Source organism: Ascaphus truei, chromosome 7 (genome assembly GCF_040206685.1).
Source record: "Ascaphus truei isolate aAscTru1 chromosome 7, aAscTru1.hap1, whole genome shotgun sequence".
Taxonomy (NCBI): Eukaryota; Metazoa; Chordata; class Amphibia; order Anura; family Ascaphidae; genus Ascaphus; species Ascaphus truei.
The window spans coordinates 51161837-51181564 of NC_134489.1; the positions used below are offsets into that span (position 1 = coordinate 51161837).

Here is a 19728-nt window from a genome sequence, read left to right on the forward strand (position 1 = left end):
ACATGCGCACAAGAGGGTACTCGGGCCTGTGCGCATGCGCAGACATTTTCGCCTCACACATGCGCAGATGCGACCATCACCGCAATCAAGTGCATGCGGGCCTTGCGCATGCACAGAATTCTCCAGATGGTCTCCGGGGCACATGCACAGGGGCCTCTTGAGCTCGGCATCCGGCAGCGCGTCGTGCTTGGCCAGGAGCAACACCACCAAAGGAGAAGAGGACATGGAGCCGAGAACACCCACCCCCACACACACACACCCACCCACCCACACACACACAACCACCCTGTCACACACCGACTGTCACACAGACAGACACACACACACACACAAACACACTGTCACACAACACACACACACAAACACACTGTCACACAACACACACACACACAGTCACAAACACACACACACACACACACACACACACACTGTCACACACACACACACACACACACACACACACACACACACACACACTGTCACACCACACACATACACACTCACAGTCACAAACACACTGACACACACACTGTCTCTCACACAGACACGCACACATACACACATTGTCACACACACTGACACACACACAAACACACAGTCACACACACACACTGTCTCACAAACACACTATCACACATGGTCACACTCACACAGTGTCACATACACACCGTGTCACACACACACCGTGTCACACACACACACACTGTCACACACACTGTCACACACACACACAAACAAACACATGCAAGGAATTCACAATTAGTGCAAATAGCTAATACGGAGGGGGTTAAGTTAATTTTCTTTGCATTTTGTCAATGAAATTGTATTCAGATTTTTAATTAAAAAAATCACCAACACAATTACAATTTCTGTGACAAAACAGTCACAAAAGACAAAGAAGTTTCACTTAACATGAGCGTGCTCGGCACACACACAATTTTTTTTTATTTAGGGGAACTAAGGTGTGGTGGGAGAGGGTGTCAAATTGTGCACTTCTTTCCCCCATTAAATAAAAACAAAAGAGAAGTTTGGGCCCCTAATGCCAAATCCCAACACAATGTATGTCAGTTTTATGTCATGTAAACTGGCCAGTTGTAGAGAAGCAAACACAGGGGCCATATTGTTTCTCCCGAATTGAACACCTAAGAAAAATGTAAGTAACTCATGTAGTCCAGTTCTAATAATGAAAAGAAAAAGAAAATAGGTTACAAAAATGAAGTAGCATGCATTCCTTTTCATGAGGGCCATGTTTACTAAGCGGTGCTGTTCCATAAGACACCTTCCGGTTTCAGAAGACACCTTCATTTACTTGATTGTGGAATAAAGTTTTTTCTGTCATTAAAATGTGTTTTATGGAATACTACGTGACTTTGAAACACACATTTTCATTACAAATCTTCATTGCTTAAATACTGCTGTGTCATTTTTTACACATACAGTATCATAATATTATATTACAATTACATTATTATATTATTTGATATTGGGCATATTTATAAAGCTGTACTAAATCAATTGGTACCTTATAACCCATTCAAGTGAATGAGCAGTAAGCACCTCTTAGTAAATATTGCACTTTAGTATATGACTTAAATCAGATTTTAATTGTGCTTTGGAAATTTTGACCAAGATAACGTTGTAGCCATCATATTTCATTTAAATATACCAAAGAAAATGTATCAACGACTCTGTTCGTCTATGGAGGTTTATTATTAGGTTACGATACTGCCGATCTTGACACTATAGAAAATATAATTCCATTGACTGTCAAGTTGTCTTCTCAATGCTACAACTTTTTTTAGTGCCTTTAATTTGAATGAAGCTGATCTGTTTTCTAACACATTGAAGCAGCCTCACAGCATACGGAATAGGGGTCTATGATCTGATTGTGAAAAAGTGTTTGCTGGGCCATTTGGAAAATACACTTCAATCAGAGAAGTCAAAATTAATATCAATCTAAAGTTTAAGTAAATTGGATGTTTATACTATAACTTTGAGCTTGCCCATTGTCCTCTGGCAAGTTAAGTAAAGAATAACAATACACCTAATGAAATAATGTATTAAGAATTGAATACATACATTTTAACCAACATTTCTGTCACTGAATATCCTTGAGGACAGTTCAATTCCGAGTCTACTATATTGGTTACTAACTTCTTAATAGTAAATTACTTATACATCATACAGTACATTGTCATATGGTGCCATTCTTACTTGCCAGCTATTATGCCTTGTCTTTAAGGCCCCTATATTATAAACTGTGAAGGTACTTATCCATGGCAATGAAGCTTCTGAATTATATTCAAATGAATTGAGTTTTCTACCCTGGAGAAGCACCATATAGTGTATTGAATAGGGGCCTGAGGGTAATTCAATATACACCGAAGTGGATCTTCGGACGAGTGTCGGTTGAAAACCTCCATTTGGCTGAAAACAGTCTGAATGGCTGCTTCAGAGTATGTATAATTAACCCCTTTGTCTGATTTTTCTGTACTATAAAAGAGAAGTCTGCAAAGTAAACCACTGCAGTCACCTGGCAGGAAAGAAGTTATTGAAAGTATAAATCCAAATTAGACACATTAAAAGCAACATCTGCTAAGATTTCCTGCTGTCGTGGTTGCATACAAATACAATAAGGTTCAAAAAATATAGTAAAATTTTAAAAATCGTGATAAAAATATCAACAAAATAGTCCTGCAAGCAAATTAAAGCATCCTTTCAATCTAATTTTAGCCCCTCTGCTGACATTGCAGTGAAATGTATTGCTGGTCCCTTTAAAGACACAAATCCTCCTCAGTGAACTAATGGCAGTATCATAAAAATATATGATGTATTTTAATCAATCTGGTGCTTCAGGGGTTAAGGTAGCAATCGTTTGAGTTTAAAAATACAAAGTATTGGGTTTATGGAAAGGGCAAGACTTTTCCTGGGACTGTGCTGGTCTTCAAAAAGGACTTAATTGGGGGGCCTATCACAGATGGCCCACTAAAAGTGACATATGTGTTGTATAGAAGGCCATAAACGATAACCAGAGATTATTCTGTCAGCCTCAAAGAAAACTAAATGTTCCAGAATGCCTGCTGGTGCATTCCAGAGAGAGGGGACCCACAGGTCATGACTTAGTTGGGGACTTTATGAACAATGAGAATATCATGTGATGTAATCTACTGCACATACTAGGAGTTACATATCTGTAATCATGGCAAAGAGTCGCATGCAATGAGACCAAACACTGCATGGGTAAGAGGTGCCCAGGACGGATATCCATTTGTCACTCAAATTTAGTAGCAAGACGGGCGTGATTAGTCTTGTTGCGTCCGTCATGATCGCCTGAATCTTTGATATGACTCACGTGTCTAAGTATTAGAGGAGGGAACTTATGTGTGTTTATATATTGAGGTAAAAACGTAAACGTCGTTTGGTAAAAGTTGTTTTACTCTGTCATAAACAGTCAATCTCACACTTGATTTACGACAGAGGTGGGCTTATGATGTTTCAATTGGGAAAAAATAATACATCAGTCTTAACAAGTTATTGTGAAATCAGATTTCAACAGAGGTGTGTTTTGAACCAAACATGTGTCATGGGAATTCAATGTTTTTTGGTGCAAATCTGTTTCCGACAACTGTGATCACATCATGTGATCATTTATGAAACGATCACATGACACAGAAGTGTTAGAGACCCAATGAATATGTAAATGTTAAAGTTAGATTCTAAACATGGGGAGCTGAGACTTGGGACAGGTTTGATATCCTCTAGCTGTTCCCTTTCATCTGATATCATTGTGCATTCAGAAAGAGTTCCCTCTTTCAAACCCTCCTCTATTCCCCTTTCCGTATATATTGGCTCTTTCATAATGACAGGGAGCAGGGTCAGTGCAAGGGCATTCGGAGCCCTAGGAGAACCTTCAGCCTTGCGCTGTTTATTTATTTTGAATTTTCATCTAATGCCCTACTCACCAAAAAACTCAGTAATGAAGCGCATGTAGAACCTTAGGGATGACACCCATCCTAGACCTACAACTGGGTCCTACCAAAAGAAAATATATAGGGGAACAACGAGGAAGACCAATTTAAACCCCCTACCTCAATGAGGTTATCAGTTGGCTGCAAGGGGTTAATGGTAGAGCAACATATGTTAGGCCAGGGAAGCACACACTTTTGCTGCTGACCCCCCCCCTGTATTGCCTGCCCCTGTGTTCGCCCTCCCCCTAACTTGGAGCTGCATCAAATGATGCTGTGAGGTCATGTGACGTCATGTCACATGACCTCACGGTGTCATTTGATTCCGCGTTGCCATGGTGATGCATCACACAGCCATCTGAATCATGGTAAATTGGGAGTTGCAGAGGCCTCATGCAATCCCCCGGCATTTCATTTAAGTGCCTTGGGGAAGAGCGCAGGGCCTCTGCAACAACTGTGCCCCACTTGGGGGGGCACCCCTCAGTTTCCACACCCCTGTGCTAGGCCCCACCCTGTGTTGCCATGGGGATACTGATGTCACAGGGAAGTTTATAGGTTGGGAGGAAGCTTCTAAAAGGTTAGGTTTCTGGAGGACAAGTGGAGAGGAGCCTCAGGGAGGACAGAGGGATTGTGTTCCGAAAGTAATAGGAAAGATCAGGCCCCCGTTGTTTGTTATGTTACAGATAGGGACTGTGCCCTTTAGTAAGGATCGCAATTAGATGGTGTCATGGGAGACCAGGCATTTACACCTTTTATACCGGGTTCATAACATTGAGCAAAACAAGGTGGTAAAAAAAATTGTCATTTATTTACTTAAAATAGGCTAAGCACAATGAAACACAAAATACATAAGAAGAACACACTTACTGGGGGCCTGGAATTGAAAACTAGACTTTTCTAGCTTAAATAGAACGTAAAATAAAGTCTTTGATTGACCGGGATTGTCCTGAAATGTCCTGGAACTCAAATTGGCATGAAGTTCCTGACGCCACCGCTGTATCTGCTCTGGAGGCATTGAAATAACTTGACCGTGACCTACGTCCAAACGTCCTGGAACTATTTTTGGCTTGAAATCCCAGCCATGACCGCTACGTTCAATTCTTTAAATTTGGCACAAAAATTAGGATTGAGAAAATTTCTCGGCCTGAAATTTCTGAAGCTGGCTCCCTGCTATTTCTCCTTGAGTATCTTTTGGTGCATTAAAATTTGCCGCTGCTGTTCTGGTGCATAGAATCTGATCTCCGGATTGGCTGAGGCATCCTTATAGTATTTCAGAGTTCATTCATGAAATACAGCAACCAATCTGAGTGTGGGAGAATTCCTACCAGCCAATCAGAGCCCGACTTTGCCAGTCTACTAAAGCCGGGCAAGCGGGCCTTCGGCATCTGACAAGGGCATGTGCCAACCTGGCACGTCTGCCACTTGTTATGCAGAAGCCACCCGCTGAGTTAGGCTCCTCAAAGTCTGGGTTGGGCAAATGGTTGTCCAAAGACTTCCATTCACCCAGGACGTGAGTACTTGAGCCTAACTACGCTACCCAAATGGCTTTCACACCGTGGCAAACTCAGAGGCTTTCATGTCCGAGGCCCGAGCAGATTTGATGGCACCAAGCTTGGTAGCCAAATGGTCTCTCAGAACCCTGGACCTGGAAGTCTCAGCTCATATACCGTGCACAAGCATATATATACTTTAAACATACTGGTTTAATAAAATATATACTTACATTTCTAAGTCTTATGGTTATGGGGAATAGAATAAGAATCTTGCACTTTTATTCCTAATAGCCTTATTCCCCATACACTATACCAGACTTACACTTTAAAACTCCTTGCAACCTTATGTACGGTTGGAGTACCCCCAGAAACCCTATACCAGATTCTGGGTGATCAGGGCATTAACTGGGAATCCCCTCTTATACTAGGGACCCCTATACCATTCTAGGGATACCACACATCCCTATGCCCCATTTACCTTTCTGGTCTGTGCTGAAGCAGGGAATCCTAGCGGTTTAACCTTTATTGTTGAGCCTGGTTACCCTTTCACCATCACAGATGGCCAACAGAAACACACAGGTGCCAGAGAGGTGGATACAGATATGCCACAGAGGACCATATGCAAAGGGCTCCCTGTTGTCAGCGGCTCAGCTCTACAGATGGATCCACCAATGTAGTCTCCTCCATCTGTAGGGAAGTTCAGAATAGGGAATGGCGTATAATCGTTTCCTGCATAGAACTGTCCAGGATCCCTGTAAGGGCTCAAAGTAAATGGAGTATAACAGACGTTACTCTGAAAGGGGAGCCCAGTCCAATCCAAGTAACTAAGCCAAGTGTATGTACCTCCCTCAGTGTTAAGAGTGGGAACCTAGGGAAGTACTGTTCATGAGGAAAGAAGAGGGAAGTAAAGCAACGTACAGCTATGTCAACAAGGTCAAATATGTGTGTAAGGTGTCCCTTTGCATGGGGACCTGAATAAAGACTTGGATTGTACTACAAAAGTTCCTGGTGCCCCATTCTCTCTCTCCCACACCTCTCCCCCCATTCTCTCTCCTCCCTCCATTCTCCCTCCTCCCCCCATTCTCTCTCTCTCCTTCCCAAATTCTCTCTGTCCCCCCCATTCTATTTATTCCCTATTCTCTCTCTCAACGCCCCTATTCTCTCGCCCCCCATTCTCAATCTCACCCCTCCATTCTATCTCTCGCTCCCCACTCTCTCTCGTCCAATCATTCTCTCTGTTCCCCCATTCTCTCACTACCCCCATTCTCTCTCACCTACTATTCTCTCATCCCCCTGTCTCTCTTCCCCTAATTCTCTCTTTCACCCCTCATTATTTCTCTCACCCTTCCTCCTCATCCTCTCTCCTCTCCTCATCCTCCCTCACTCTCTTCCCCCAGTTAAAATTCACTACCTGGCTGTTCATCCTCTCACCCCCTCACCCCTCTCCCCCTCATCCTCATCTTCCCTCCTCATCCTCCCCCCAGTTAAAATTCCCTACCCGGCTTTTCAGTGGAGTGGAGCAGTTGATGTTTTCCCTAGCAACACACATTGGAATTTGTCACTAACTTCCGGGTCAGACTCCTGGGATGGGCTCCACCTCCGTCGTCATCTGCTGCAGACGGTCAGCTCCCCACTTCCTTCTCTGCTCCTGCTGCTCTACCTTCTGCTGCCTATACCTTCCCACTTCCTTCTCCTCTGCTCCCGCCGCCACCAAAAATACGCTGCCTAGTTTGCCTAGGCCTAGCAGGGCGGGATAGGAAGGGGAATAATACACTTGATTGACAAACTCTTCCCTATTCAGAGCAAAGAAGGGCTGGCAGCCATATTGGTTCTTCCTTCCATGTAGTAACAGAAGAGGGAGAGGGTTCCCTATTCAGAGGCTTCTAAGATATACAATTTCTAATTAATTTCCAAAAAAATTAAAGTAGTCAAATATATGCTATTGGTAGGGTTAGATTTGATTAAGGAAGACTGTTCAATTCTTTACAAAAGGTTGTTTTCTGGATGGCTATGTGGGATTGCACCTTTGAGAACAAAGGGTTAAATCTTGTGTTTTTGACCAAGATATACTGGCATTTAACTACTTTATATAAGAAAGGAAAACAACATACAAAACATTATTCTGTTAGAAAAGACTGAACAGTGGAAAGTCTTCTACCTACACACTATCTATATTGCCGTCTTAGGATAGTACAGAATACGTCCTTTATATACTGTATGCAAAATAACTTAGTCATTCCAAACACAAACTAGAATGGAATGACTGTGCAAACCTAACATTTTTCTCTCTACAGATGTATTGTACATTTTTTGGCAATTGCTGTAGACATGCTGTAGTCTTAGTGAAAACCCTAATTGTGAAACATATGTTTGTACCTTTGTCATTTCTGAAAAGTTAAGTTCATGAACACAAAAATGTACAGTACTTTCTTTTTTTTGTACAAACAAAATAATTTCCAGTTCCATACTGTATGTTATGAGAAACTCACCCAGTATATATGTTATTTGAGAAAAAAGGGAATGCGGGTCTATGAATAAGGCTGGCAGTAGGTAGAAAAAAATAATTACATTTTATTGGGCATATAAGACAAACATAAAAGCAGCAAAAAATTCCTTTGACGCGTTTCCCGCCTCTGGAGCGCTTTATCAAAGAGTGATTTTTGTCCAGCACACCATCTCATATATAGATCCTCCCAATGTGCAGGTGTGACTGAGACCGCCTCTAATTAACCTGATCCCTGGGAAGCAGGTGTAACTACATATAAAATTGGCTAATGAGAGTCCACCAGCCCAATTGGAGTGATGTATGCATGGATGAGACATAATTACATATGTATAAAGATATGTGTAGAAAAGATATTAAAAATATATACATTAAGAAAACATGTGTGGAAAAAAAATAATAAGTAATAAGACATAAAATAAAACAAATGACAAATCTTAAAGCATCTTGTGGTGAATCTAACTCTAACTGCACTGCTAACTATATTGTATGGGGTGGAATCATACATGTGACCAAAGATGATATAAATACTATCACACGTATTCCACTGTGTGTATACAAAGGGTCATGAGTAAACCATAATTTGTTCAGCAAAGCAGGGGAGAAAGCCACAAATCATGATTGCATTCTTAAGAAAACCGAAAATTGCAAGAGAAATGTGACACCAACAAAAACCATGCTCGCACATAAACCAAAAAGGTGTAAAGAAAATGGGGAAAAAATGAAGAGAAATATGAACTAAATATAATAAAAATATGCATAAAGTGCAGTAAACCTAAACAGTCATTTTGTTCTACCAAATGAATGCTAGACAAACTAAACTAAAAAGCAGCACTTGTTATAATAATATTATATACAACACAACCTGACACCTCTAAGTCATACCACTCAGTAGACAAAAAAATGAAAATAATAATATTCTGCAATTACAAAATACAAAAAAAATAACATAAACGCTTATTTGTGGCTTGACAATCGTATCTTTAGAACTCATATTCTACTTGAGGATGTTGATAACAGAAAGACACAAAATGTCCACACACAAGGGGAACTATTGTGTAAAAATGTACAAATGTGTAGATATATAGATCCTCAAATGGATTATGAATAACGCAATAATGTAGCGAAATTAGAAAATACCACAATATTGTGTATCTAAATTCTAAGTGACACAAATAGCCATTGTATATGTTATAAAAGCAACTGCATCATAATTGAAAGATGTTTGGAAGTCTATAAAGAACAAACATACCAAGTGTTGCACATAATCATATATATCAAACATTGAAAATTACTATGTAAGTTGATTTCTTATAGTTATTGATTTTAAAATATAATATATAGTCCGACATGGAGGGATGTAAATCATTTTGTCGTCAGAAAAAAGACCAAAAATGACATTTTGGAGGGCGCAGTTCTCTCACTGTAAAAAGTGTGTGAGTTCCCAATCCACATTGATACCCATGGGGTATAGAGAGTCTAGGCAGAAAATCCAGAACATCTCCAGTTTGTTGAGCATGTTCTATTGGTCACCCCTCAATTCGGGGCTTGAACATGCTCAACACCAGAAAATTAAATTCCTAGAAACTGGGTGCAAAAGGTCCCCCTTTTTGATGGCCTGGACATGTCCCATGATCCTCTTCTTAAGAGGCCTGATCGTCCATCCTACAGCCTGATCGTCCGTCCTATATAGGTCTTTTGACAGCCACATCTAAGCATGTATACAACATGGCTTGTACTACAGTTGATAAAAGTCTGCACAACCTTTTGTGTTCTTGGTTTAATACATTTAATTTTTTTAACCGGTTGTGACACATAATGCAAAATCCACATTTGTAGAAGCCCTTGGGGATATTCATAACGGTACCATCCACATCGCTTGAGTTGAATAGACATGGGGACAAAAAAGTCCCCAAAGATTTCGCTCTCCTGAATACAAATTTAGGACCCTTATGTACGATCGGCTCCAGATCTTTGTCCAATTTTAAAGTATCCCAATGCTTCAGAATAATAGATCTTTTGCTTGTTTACTTTGTTGTGTGTGTATAAAAAATGGTGATGTAACCATATGATAAGGTGTGCGTTTGTACCTCTATCTGTGGAGAGAAGATCTCTCTGATCCATTAGTCTTACTGCATTGAGTGCTTCCTGTAGGTCTTGATATCTATATCCTCTAGCCTGAAATCTGGCTATAAGATCTTGAGATTGTGTTCCACTGACGAAAGTTTTGAAACACAATCTCCTGAGCCTTAAAAACTGGCCTTTTTGGTATTCCCTTTTTCAGGGGCTTAAAATGGTTACTGCTGGCCATTAGAAAATAATTTCTTGAATTGGGCTTCCTGTACATGGTTGTCTGGACATTACCACCTAAATCTATATATAACATGAGATCCAGATAAAAAATGGTGATGAATGTTGTGCTTATTGGTGAATTTTCAATTGTAATCATTTATATTAAGTGTGTCAAAAAACTAATGTAGTGTCTGTGTCAGCTTCCGAAATAATCAATAAATGTGATGCCTAAATGGATTACTGTCACCATAAATAAAAAGTGACTCCCATACCCCATAAACAAATTAGCGTAAGAAGGTGCAAAAGAAGTGCCATAGCCGTGCCCGTGATTTGTAGATAAATTGTGCATCTAAAATAATTGTGCGTAAGTAAAAATGTGATAGATTCAACGAGAAAAGTGCAAAGGGCTGGTAATAAATTGGAAAGATCAAGAAAGTGTTGTGTGGCATAACACTTTGTTGGTGTTTGTTGATTGTGTATAATGACATAACATCCATGGTAACCCATTTGTAATTTCTTTCCCATTTTATGTGTTGTAACTCATTCAGTAGATCATTGCTATCCTTGAGAAATGAAGGCAAGGATTGTACTATGTAAGTACCCATCTATATAGCGTGAAAGTCCATCTCCCAAAAGACTGCCAGAGGCGTGCCAAAAACATGATTCTGCAGGTTCCTCTTGCACTGGAGTAAAAGATTACACATCTCAGCCAGGTGTCTGTGTTGGGTTAGATGTATACTCATGACTGAAGTTTTGCTAGTGTTTTGAATTTAAATGGTCAGACTTGCCCCCAGACTGTCAGAAAAAAAGAGAAGTCTTCCTCTTCTATTCTGATATTATCGACTATGGAGACATAGTATATGGCTCGGCACCCCAAACCCACCTTAGCAAACTTGACACCCTCTACAATTCAATTTGTCATTTTGTTCTCCAATGCAACTACAATACACATCACTTTGAAATGCTCAAAGAACTAGATTGGTCATAATCTAGACGCATAGTCTAGGCGCAAATTCACCTTTCCTGTCTTGCCTTCAAATACTTTCTGGGCAAGCTACCCATCTATCTGAACAACTCCTCCACCCTACCACATGCAGCACTTATCATCTGAGATCAGACTCCAAAAGACTGTTCATGGTCCCAAGGCTCAACAAAATATCCGACCGCTCCTCCTTCTCTTAGGCCCGGGCCATAGAAGGGTGAGGAGAGCGGATGCGCGCTAACGGCGAGGCTCGCCTGCTTCAGTCAGCGCGATTCCACGGACTTGCAGGCGAGCCAGCGTGCGCGAAGGGAGCCGGGGGGAGGTAGTTGGAGGCAGGGCAGTGACGTCGCTGGGCCAATCGCCCGCGACGCACTGACGTCAATGTCACGGCGCCGACGTCACGGCGCCGTGACGTTGACGCTGCTTAAGGCTGATTGGATGTTTTCAGCCGACAGCGCGCTGAAAAACAGCTTGGCGCTTGGCTGAAAACTCCAAAGCCTTAGCACGCCTGCGGATGCTTGCGTGAGCCCCCTCTCAAGGCATCCTCATTGAGGATGCGGGGGCTCAGCGCTGAGCGTCCGCACGCCTCAGCACTGCTTGTCCTTCTATGGACGCAGCCTTACCGTGTACCTCAAAACTGGAACAACCCACTGGAGACTCACATCAACCACCAGTTTAAGTTCTTTCAAAACTAAGGCTGTCTCACATTTTTATCTGGTCTATAACTGTTTCATACGCCTATAATATATATTATCTCTAACTGTGCATGCAATGTATTGTATATAATGTATACCCTGTTCATTTATGTAGCTATATTTGTAGCCATGTATTATTTGTCATTTTAACTCTATGCCCAGGACATACTTGAAAACGAGAGGTAACTCTCAATGTATTACTTCCTGGTAAAACATTTTATAAATAAATAAATAGGGCTCTGATCAGCACTATCGCAGTTTAATCTATAAACCCCAATATGTCAGAACAACTTTCACATGCTGATCATTTTGTTTTCTTCACAGGGCAAGTACCATGGTAACCCTATGCATATGGCCATGGTTGTTTCGAACTGCTTAAGAGAAGAGAGGAGAATTTTGGCAGCAGCAAGTATGCCCATGCAGGTATGCTCTGATATATCCTCATGACAATACCATTACCACAACGGTGGTACTGTACCTTTAAACAGCAATTTGCGCTTTTTGTACATATATATTGCCCATATTTATGTATAGGTGATTCCCCCACCTTCTGGGAGATTCTGCCATTACCAGGTGTATGGTGCGTGCTACTTGTTGGCTCGCAGGATGCTGAGTGGTCCGCAGGTGGTATTGGGGATGTCTGGACAGGCTTCTGGGGTACATTACCGATATTTATCTCTGGTGATACAGTGCCTCCATCTGCTGCAGGCTCCAGATGTGTGGAGACAATCTCCTACAGGAGAAACGTACTCCAGTCCCCCCAGGAAGATTGCACACCAGGCAGGAGTTATAGTTAACTGGAACCAGTTTATTCCTCTGCATACACAGTATAACACTGATATCTGCTCAGCACATCTCAATACAGGCCTCCAACCTCTAAATGGTCCATGGAAGTCCACTCCAGGCCAAGGGCACTGTAACAGGGGACTTGTCCCTGGTCAAAAATGTGCCTCTAATCCAGTAGTGTGGTGGTTAACTGCTGGTAGTCAATTAACCAACACCACCTGGCTGATTAGAGATTTGTTAGAAAAGCCTGCCTTTGAGACAGGAAGGGAGATTCTTCCTGAGCTCACACGTGAGCTGAGCTGACCCAGGAAACAGATGTCTTGAGCTGCAAGCTGACAACAAGACAAAGGGGACAAGATTCTAAACCTGGATCCTGACATTGCCTTATCGCCCAAGGGTGTGGACACCAGGAGAACAGAGAAGACTTTCCCTACAACTACAAGAGACAGATAAGACTTTTCTTATAAGACTGTTATCTATTCTATCTATATGAAAAAGTCTCTATGATTAGGGCTGGTGGATCGCTGGGCTAACCACGCAGTTAAAGAGAGCTTGACTACAAGTGTATATACTGCTGCGGCAGAGTTTATTCGAGCATTTGCCCGTTCTCTGCCGCAGCAGTAACCTGGCGCGCGCCGGAGGGTGCCGGGCGCGCGCCGAAGCAGCGGAAGAGCGCCCTCCGATCGGGGCGCTCTCCCTACCGCTGCCGGGTCCGCCGGGTCCCCCGGAACCCCCTGCCGCCGTCCCGCGATCGCGGGACACCAGGGCTCCCTCGGGGAGCCCTGGACGCGCGTGCAGGGGGCGCTGACACCCGATGACGCATGACCGCGCATCGGTGACGCGCGGCACGCCGAGGGAGTGGGGCTAGCAAGCCGGGGCATCCCCCGGCTTGCGGAACTAGCCCTGCTCGATTTAAACGTGTCGGCAGTGTATACTCCAAAGTGGAGCAGATTTTGTTTGCTGATTTTCACGTTTGCTGTGTTTAAAGCAACAGGCGCAATAAAGCCTTATTTTAATTTCACCTTAAAACAGTCTCCATTGCTTATCTCTGCACATGTCGTCGTACAGGCACCTGAAGCAATCCATACTCTTCCCTGACTTTCTAGCAGAGTCAGGGGAATGGTAATTACTCACTCTCCCCCAAAAGGAACAGGAGATGCCAATGCACAGACAATCCTGTGTTACTGTCTCTCAATGGTAGAGACAACTGCTTAAATTTAGTGATGCAACCTCTTAAGTACAGTGGGAGGAAGGTACAAGGTCTGAACCCAGGATTGGGCAGAACACAGGCCTTGTCCCACCATATATATATATACATACACACACACACTTGTGTGTCTGCATATATCGTTATACAGAAATATACATATGCTGACTAATAGACTGTACATAAAAACTACAGTATATCAGTCGTATCACATTATATTTTTCATATCATCTGCTTTGTACACCAGTAAAATCCTGACTTTTTCACTCAGTCCTGCTTCCCCAAACTTTGGCACAGTTTAATGAATGAGCCATTTGGTAGCTACTATTCTCAAAGGAGACAGACAATAAAGTTTAGTATTGTTCATTGCTCGATATGGTGCAACCAACTAAAGAACAGAGGTTGGTTCACCACAGCTTTCTGAAAGAGAAGCAGATAAAAGCAGCTTCCTCACTCTAGCAAACAAGGAAGCAAGATAGTGCAACAACACCTTGTCAGTGGGTTATTTTAACACAGTATCCCCTTTGTCAGATTGATGTCTGAAAGGTTTATTTCCTCTTTCACAAATATTGTAAGACTCTTACAACCAATACATTTTAAAGAAGCTTTGTTATATTTTGTGTAAATAAAATCCAAATCTGACATTGACATAAACTTGTCTGCATAGCAAAACACACTAGATATGAGATTTCATTAACAATCTTGTTAAAAAGTTATTACATACATGTGCCACAAATTGTGAGACAGGGATCTGCCACATCAAACTTGGCAGATTTGTAAACTTTAAAAAAAAAAAGTGAAGCAGAGATGCAGAATTTCAGTATAACCTCTGCCCTGTGTAACTGCTCCCTAACTGCTTCTATTAAACCAGCACTCCAGGTTGCATTTCTTGTTTTTGTGTGTGTGTACTTGTTTTGTTTAGGTTTGAAGCAGAAGGTTTCCGGAGCTGAACAACCATTAATGTCTGCTCTGGGGGCACCCTGCTTCCAGAGATACTTTCCTCTGTAGGTGCTGCCGGTATCTCTGTGTAGTTTTAAAGTCCAGGTCACACAGGCACATAGAAAGCCACATCCGATGACGACACAGGACATTTAAAGCTGCCATTATGTTAGGCACACAAGTTCACTGGCTGCACAGATACCTGCACCTCTATGGAGGTAAGTATCCCCAGAGCTGAAATGAATGGGGTTCAGCTCAGGAGACCCCCCGTTTCAATCCTATAACAAAAACAACAGAAAAAAAGCAATGCAACCTGGATTGCTACTTTAACACCCCAAACCACAAGGTGACGCACATGATGGATGTATTGAAGCAAAGACCTTGATAGATTGTCTGTATGTCAAACAAATTGAAAATGATAAATAAAGAAAATACTTTTCTTTCTATAAACATATTATTAAGCAAGAGGAAATGTATTCTGTATGTTTAAATGGATCTATTGCATAACAAAACATTCAGTATTTGTATTCAATGGATAAATGTAAATTATATTACAGTACATAAAGAATAATATTATTTTCTTCTAGTACTGACAATGTATACTCCGCTAACAATAATTTTGCAGTCCCAATGAGTCTCTGTTCTGATAAGCTTACAATCTAATTCTGGTGCCAGTAGCTAAGTTGCCCAAGGTCACACGTAGAGAAGCCACTAGTATTCAAACTTGGTTTACTTGCTTCAAAGGCTGTTCTTTTTGCCACTCTCCCCATAGATTAAGAGCACAGTCTAATACAAGCTGTACAATGTATTCCTAACCCTTTTGATATCAAAGCTGTTGGATCAAATCCCAATTACATTATTTGTTGTTTTTTTTAGGGTCCATTTGAGAAGTCTTTGCAGAGCAACATGGTTTGTGAGAGACAGAGAACTGTAGAGAATAAAGTGGCAGCCATCAAAAACAGCGCACAGGTATGCACTCTAGCAAGAGGTTTAATAGTACAATTAAAGAATTTATTGCTTCAGCCAATACCTTTATGTCCAGAATGTATGCTCACAGTGACATACAATGAATGACATACAATCACTGAGACCAACTTCCTAGTCGTAACTATTTTTGCTGTTCTGTTAAAGCAGAGTAGAATTTCACTCTCTTCTTTATCACTTTTTTTGTCATGCTTACTCCATGTATATGTAGCCGTGTCCCCCTCCCCCCCCCCCTTCACTCCGATGCGGGCACGGGGACAGGGGGAGGCTAATGTGGCTGTGGGCGGTGATCTGCAGATCCAGCAGAATTGTGGCTGCATGTGGGAGGTAGTAGAGGGGTGACCGGGTCGCCGGGAGCTCCGGGGGAGATGACGGTAAGGGTGCCTCCATCTTTAGTTTCCGTGCATGCGCACAGATGGATCGCGCATGCGCAGAAGAGCAGAAGTGCGGCGGCCATTATGAGAATTGGTGCATGCGCACTGTGCACTAGTTGCAGCGGCCATCTTCTGTAATGCTCCGCTGGGGAAATACATTACCCAGAATCCCCTGGGGTGGTCCGATCAGGTGACAGTATCAACCAATAGGGATACAGCATTAACTACATTTGGTGCGCTCAATGCGCGAGGAGTGAATTGGAGCACTCAGACTAGGCCAGATCACCCCTTTAGGTCCCAGATAGGCCCAGAGAATTGGAGAAAAAAGGCAGCGCACTGCCAAAAAACAGGAGGAGGCTCACAAATAAAATTGAGGTTATTTTTTCAATAAATGGATCATGACTGACCCCTGGAGCAGCAGCAAAACAACACACCTACGCGTTTCGGGCTGTGTGCCTTTTATCAAGGTGTAAATTAAATTAAAATTATTTTTTATTCGGGGCATTTCAATTAGACATAACATTCCATTGAGGTAGTTACAATCTCAGGTTACATATAATATATATGATGCTTGGTAAATTAGATACTTTTGATAATGATGCAATAGGGTCAGTACAACCTATTCAAATATAGCTTGGTCTTACTCCCTTTGTCTGAGCTTTTTGGCAGAGGGGCAGAAATATCCGAGTCAGGCGATCAGACTTTCTGTCTGTTAATCTATCTGTCCACCCTGCTATCTTAAGTCGATATCTATCTTCGTTTGGTCCACTTTTTTTTTTTTCTCACCCTTTCTCATTCCTCCCCAACTTGGGGTATACTTTAACTGTATACTAGAGTATGTAAATTAATCACCTCAGAAAGCTGGAGGGAGATGCAGTATAGAATCATGCACAGGGCATACATCCCATTCAAGAGACAGATAGCGGGTATAGAGGCTGACACAACTAAAGTGCCCCAAATGCGGACTGGCTGGAGCGGGTTTTACCCACTGTCTCTGGTCATGCAGCAAAATCTCAGGGTTCTGGACTGGCTGGGGCGGGTCTTACCCACTACCTCTGGTCATGCAGCAAAACCTCAGGGTTCTGGACTGGCTGGGGCGGGTCTTACCCACTACCTCTGGTCATGCAGCAAAATCTCAGGGTTCTGGACTGGCTGGGGCGGGTCTTACCCACTACCTCTGGTCATGCAGCAAAATCTCAGGGTTCTGGACTGGCTGGGGCGGGTCTTACCCACTACCTCTGGTCATGCAGCAAAACCTCAGGGTTATGGGACCAAGTGCTCTTATATATTGCAAAAGTGACAAAAGTAAAATGGATAAATCACCCAATACCCATACTGTTTGCAAACACGGAAGTCTGGTCGATCCAGATCAATCTAAATTAAAAAGCGATCCAACCAACAGAGAGGATATTAGTAGCGGCTAGGAAAGCGATAATGACCAAATGGATTGATAAGGAGGGACCAACTATAGATATGATTAGATCACTTCTCACAAATCTAATCACAATTGACAAAATTATATACATATATGCAGACAAAGATAAAATATCACCAAACGGCTCACACCCTTTGGCTGCCCTTCGGCTGCGCCAAAGGCTGTCCGCCTTTGGGGCAAAGCAGATGTACACTGGTGGGGTTGATTTTCAATGCAGCTGTGAACAAAAAGTTCTTTGTGTCCTCTTGGCTCATTAACATTCCAGTGGGTGGGGTTGACGTTCCACAAAGTACAAGCAAATGTTAACCTTTAGCACGCTGGTCCTGTGCAGAGGGGAGTAGCTCTTGGGGAGACCCATTAGGCTGTCTGCCTTTGGGGCAATGCAGATGTACCCTGGGGTGGTTGATTTTCAATGCAGCTGGGTTACTCATGGGCTATATCTTTTTGTAAATACTACAGGAAAGCATGGGACTCATCTGGTCGAGCTCAATTTGTAGTTAACAAATAAAAGCTATTAGTAGCTACTAGGTACAGTACTTCTAGTGAAGTCAATAATGTAAAACTTTCTGAGGTTAATCATTTTATGAGGGTCTGGAGGTTCCAAGGTTGACCTGAGAAATCAAAAAAGATGATTGCATAGGAGTTCAAGAATGGCATTATTTTGGGTCAATAAAGCACTTAGATTTTCTGTGCTTTTGTGTGTTTCTCCTTTATGCTCCCCCTGGATTTCGTGTATCTACTACTGTACAACATTTGGGATGAGTGAAGACTAATCCTACCAGAGGGTTTGAGCAGGGGGTGAAATCTCATTATTTTTGTGTTTCCTTCATTGGGGTTATCACTTTATTCACATACATGTGTATGATTTATGCACCTTAAATTTTATTCACTATATTTAAAGTATCACCATTATTTCACTATATTCACAGTGATCACCTGTTTAGTTGTTTTGTGCCTATTTATCACTTAACTATCAGTATTATTTTGGGTCAAACCAGAAACTTTGCTAGAACAGCTTCAAAGTAACCATAATCCAGCCATTGACAGCATACTGTTGATTCAAGGCTACAGTGATTTCCTTTATTACCTACTGGTCTATGACAAGGATAGGAGTGATTAAAGACTCACTACTTGGGCTGATTTTTTTTTTTAACAACCATAGAATGTTATTGAGTTTTCTAAATAAAAATTCAGCCACACTCCGTTTTGCTTCATATCACAGCACAGTGATTTTCAGGAGAATGTTACTGAATTGAATTTGTCCCTTTGGTAATAAAATATTTGTTACTTATGCTTTCCAAAAGGTGACAGAACAAGATGTCAAATACCTGGAGGACCTACAAGATGAATTTGATTTCAGGTTTAAAACACTACAAAGTAAAGGTAATTGTTTACTGCTAACTTATATAGCAACACAGGAACTAACCACCAGCACCTTAGAGAATCAAACTACAAAAATGGTCAAGCATAAACGGATATAACAAGTCTGAAACTGTAAGAAAATTACTTTTTAACACCATTTGTTTCTGTCAATTCCGTGCAAAATGCAAATGAGATAAACTTGCAAAATGACATATTTTAAGGTAATTCATTAAAATACAGTCTCAGCCAGAAATCGTGCCTCACTGAGGCATGCAAATTTGGGCTTCCGTGGGAGATGAATTATTTGTCTCACCACATGGAGTATAGTTTAATCCGTTTGGTGGTACAGTATAGATGGGGAAGGAGAAGCTCAGTGAGTGAAAGCACTGATTAAAAACAATTACACAAACTTCAAAGCAGACGAGACTTTATTCCCAGTGTCGGCTCCTTGTGACTTTGGGAAAGCTACTTCATCACCCATTGCCTCAGGCACCAAAATTAGATTGTAAGCTCTATGGGGCAGGGAGTCATTGTGCCTGCAACATTGTATTTAAATATGCCATATAACAAACAATATTATGTAAGAAAATGGTCTCTGTCTCCCAGAAATGTTTTTGTTTGTTAACCAAATAAATAAAAAGGTTTCATTCTCCTTGCAGATATTGGTGACAAACATAATATATTAATAGAACAGGAATGTTTGCGGTTGCA

The 19728-nt window shown here is 41.8% G+C and overlaps 1 protein-coding gene across 1 annotated transcript in view; it reads left to right on the top strand.

The window, feature by feature from the left end:
* The window catches only part of STAT4 (signal transducer and activator of transcription 4), a 102790-nt gene that overhangs the window by 33483 nt on the left and 49579 nt on the right, over positions 1-19728 (top strand). The window contains exons 4-7 of the mRNA XM_075608354.1: positions 12255-12353; positions 15739-15831; positions 18960-19038; positions 19677-19728. The exon at positions 19677-19728 is cut by the window's right edge and continues 34 nt beyond it. Coding sequence (XP_075464469.1) covers positions 12255-12353; positions 15739-15831; positions 18960-19038; positions 19677-19728 — 323 coding nt within the window. The remainder of the gene's footprint in view (positions 1-12254; positions 12354-15738; positions 15832-18959; positions 19039-19676) is intronic.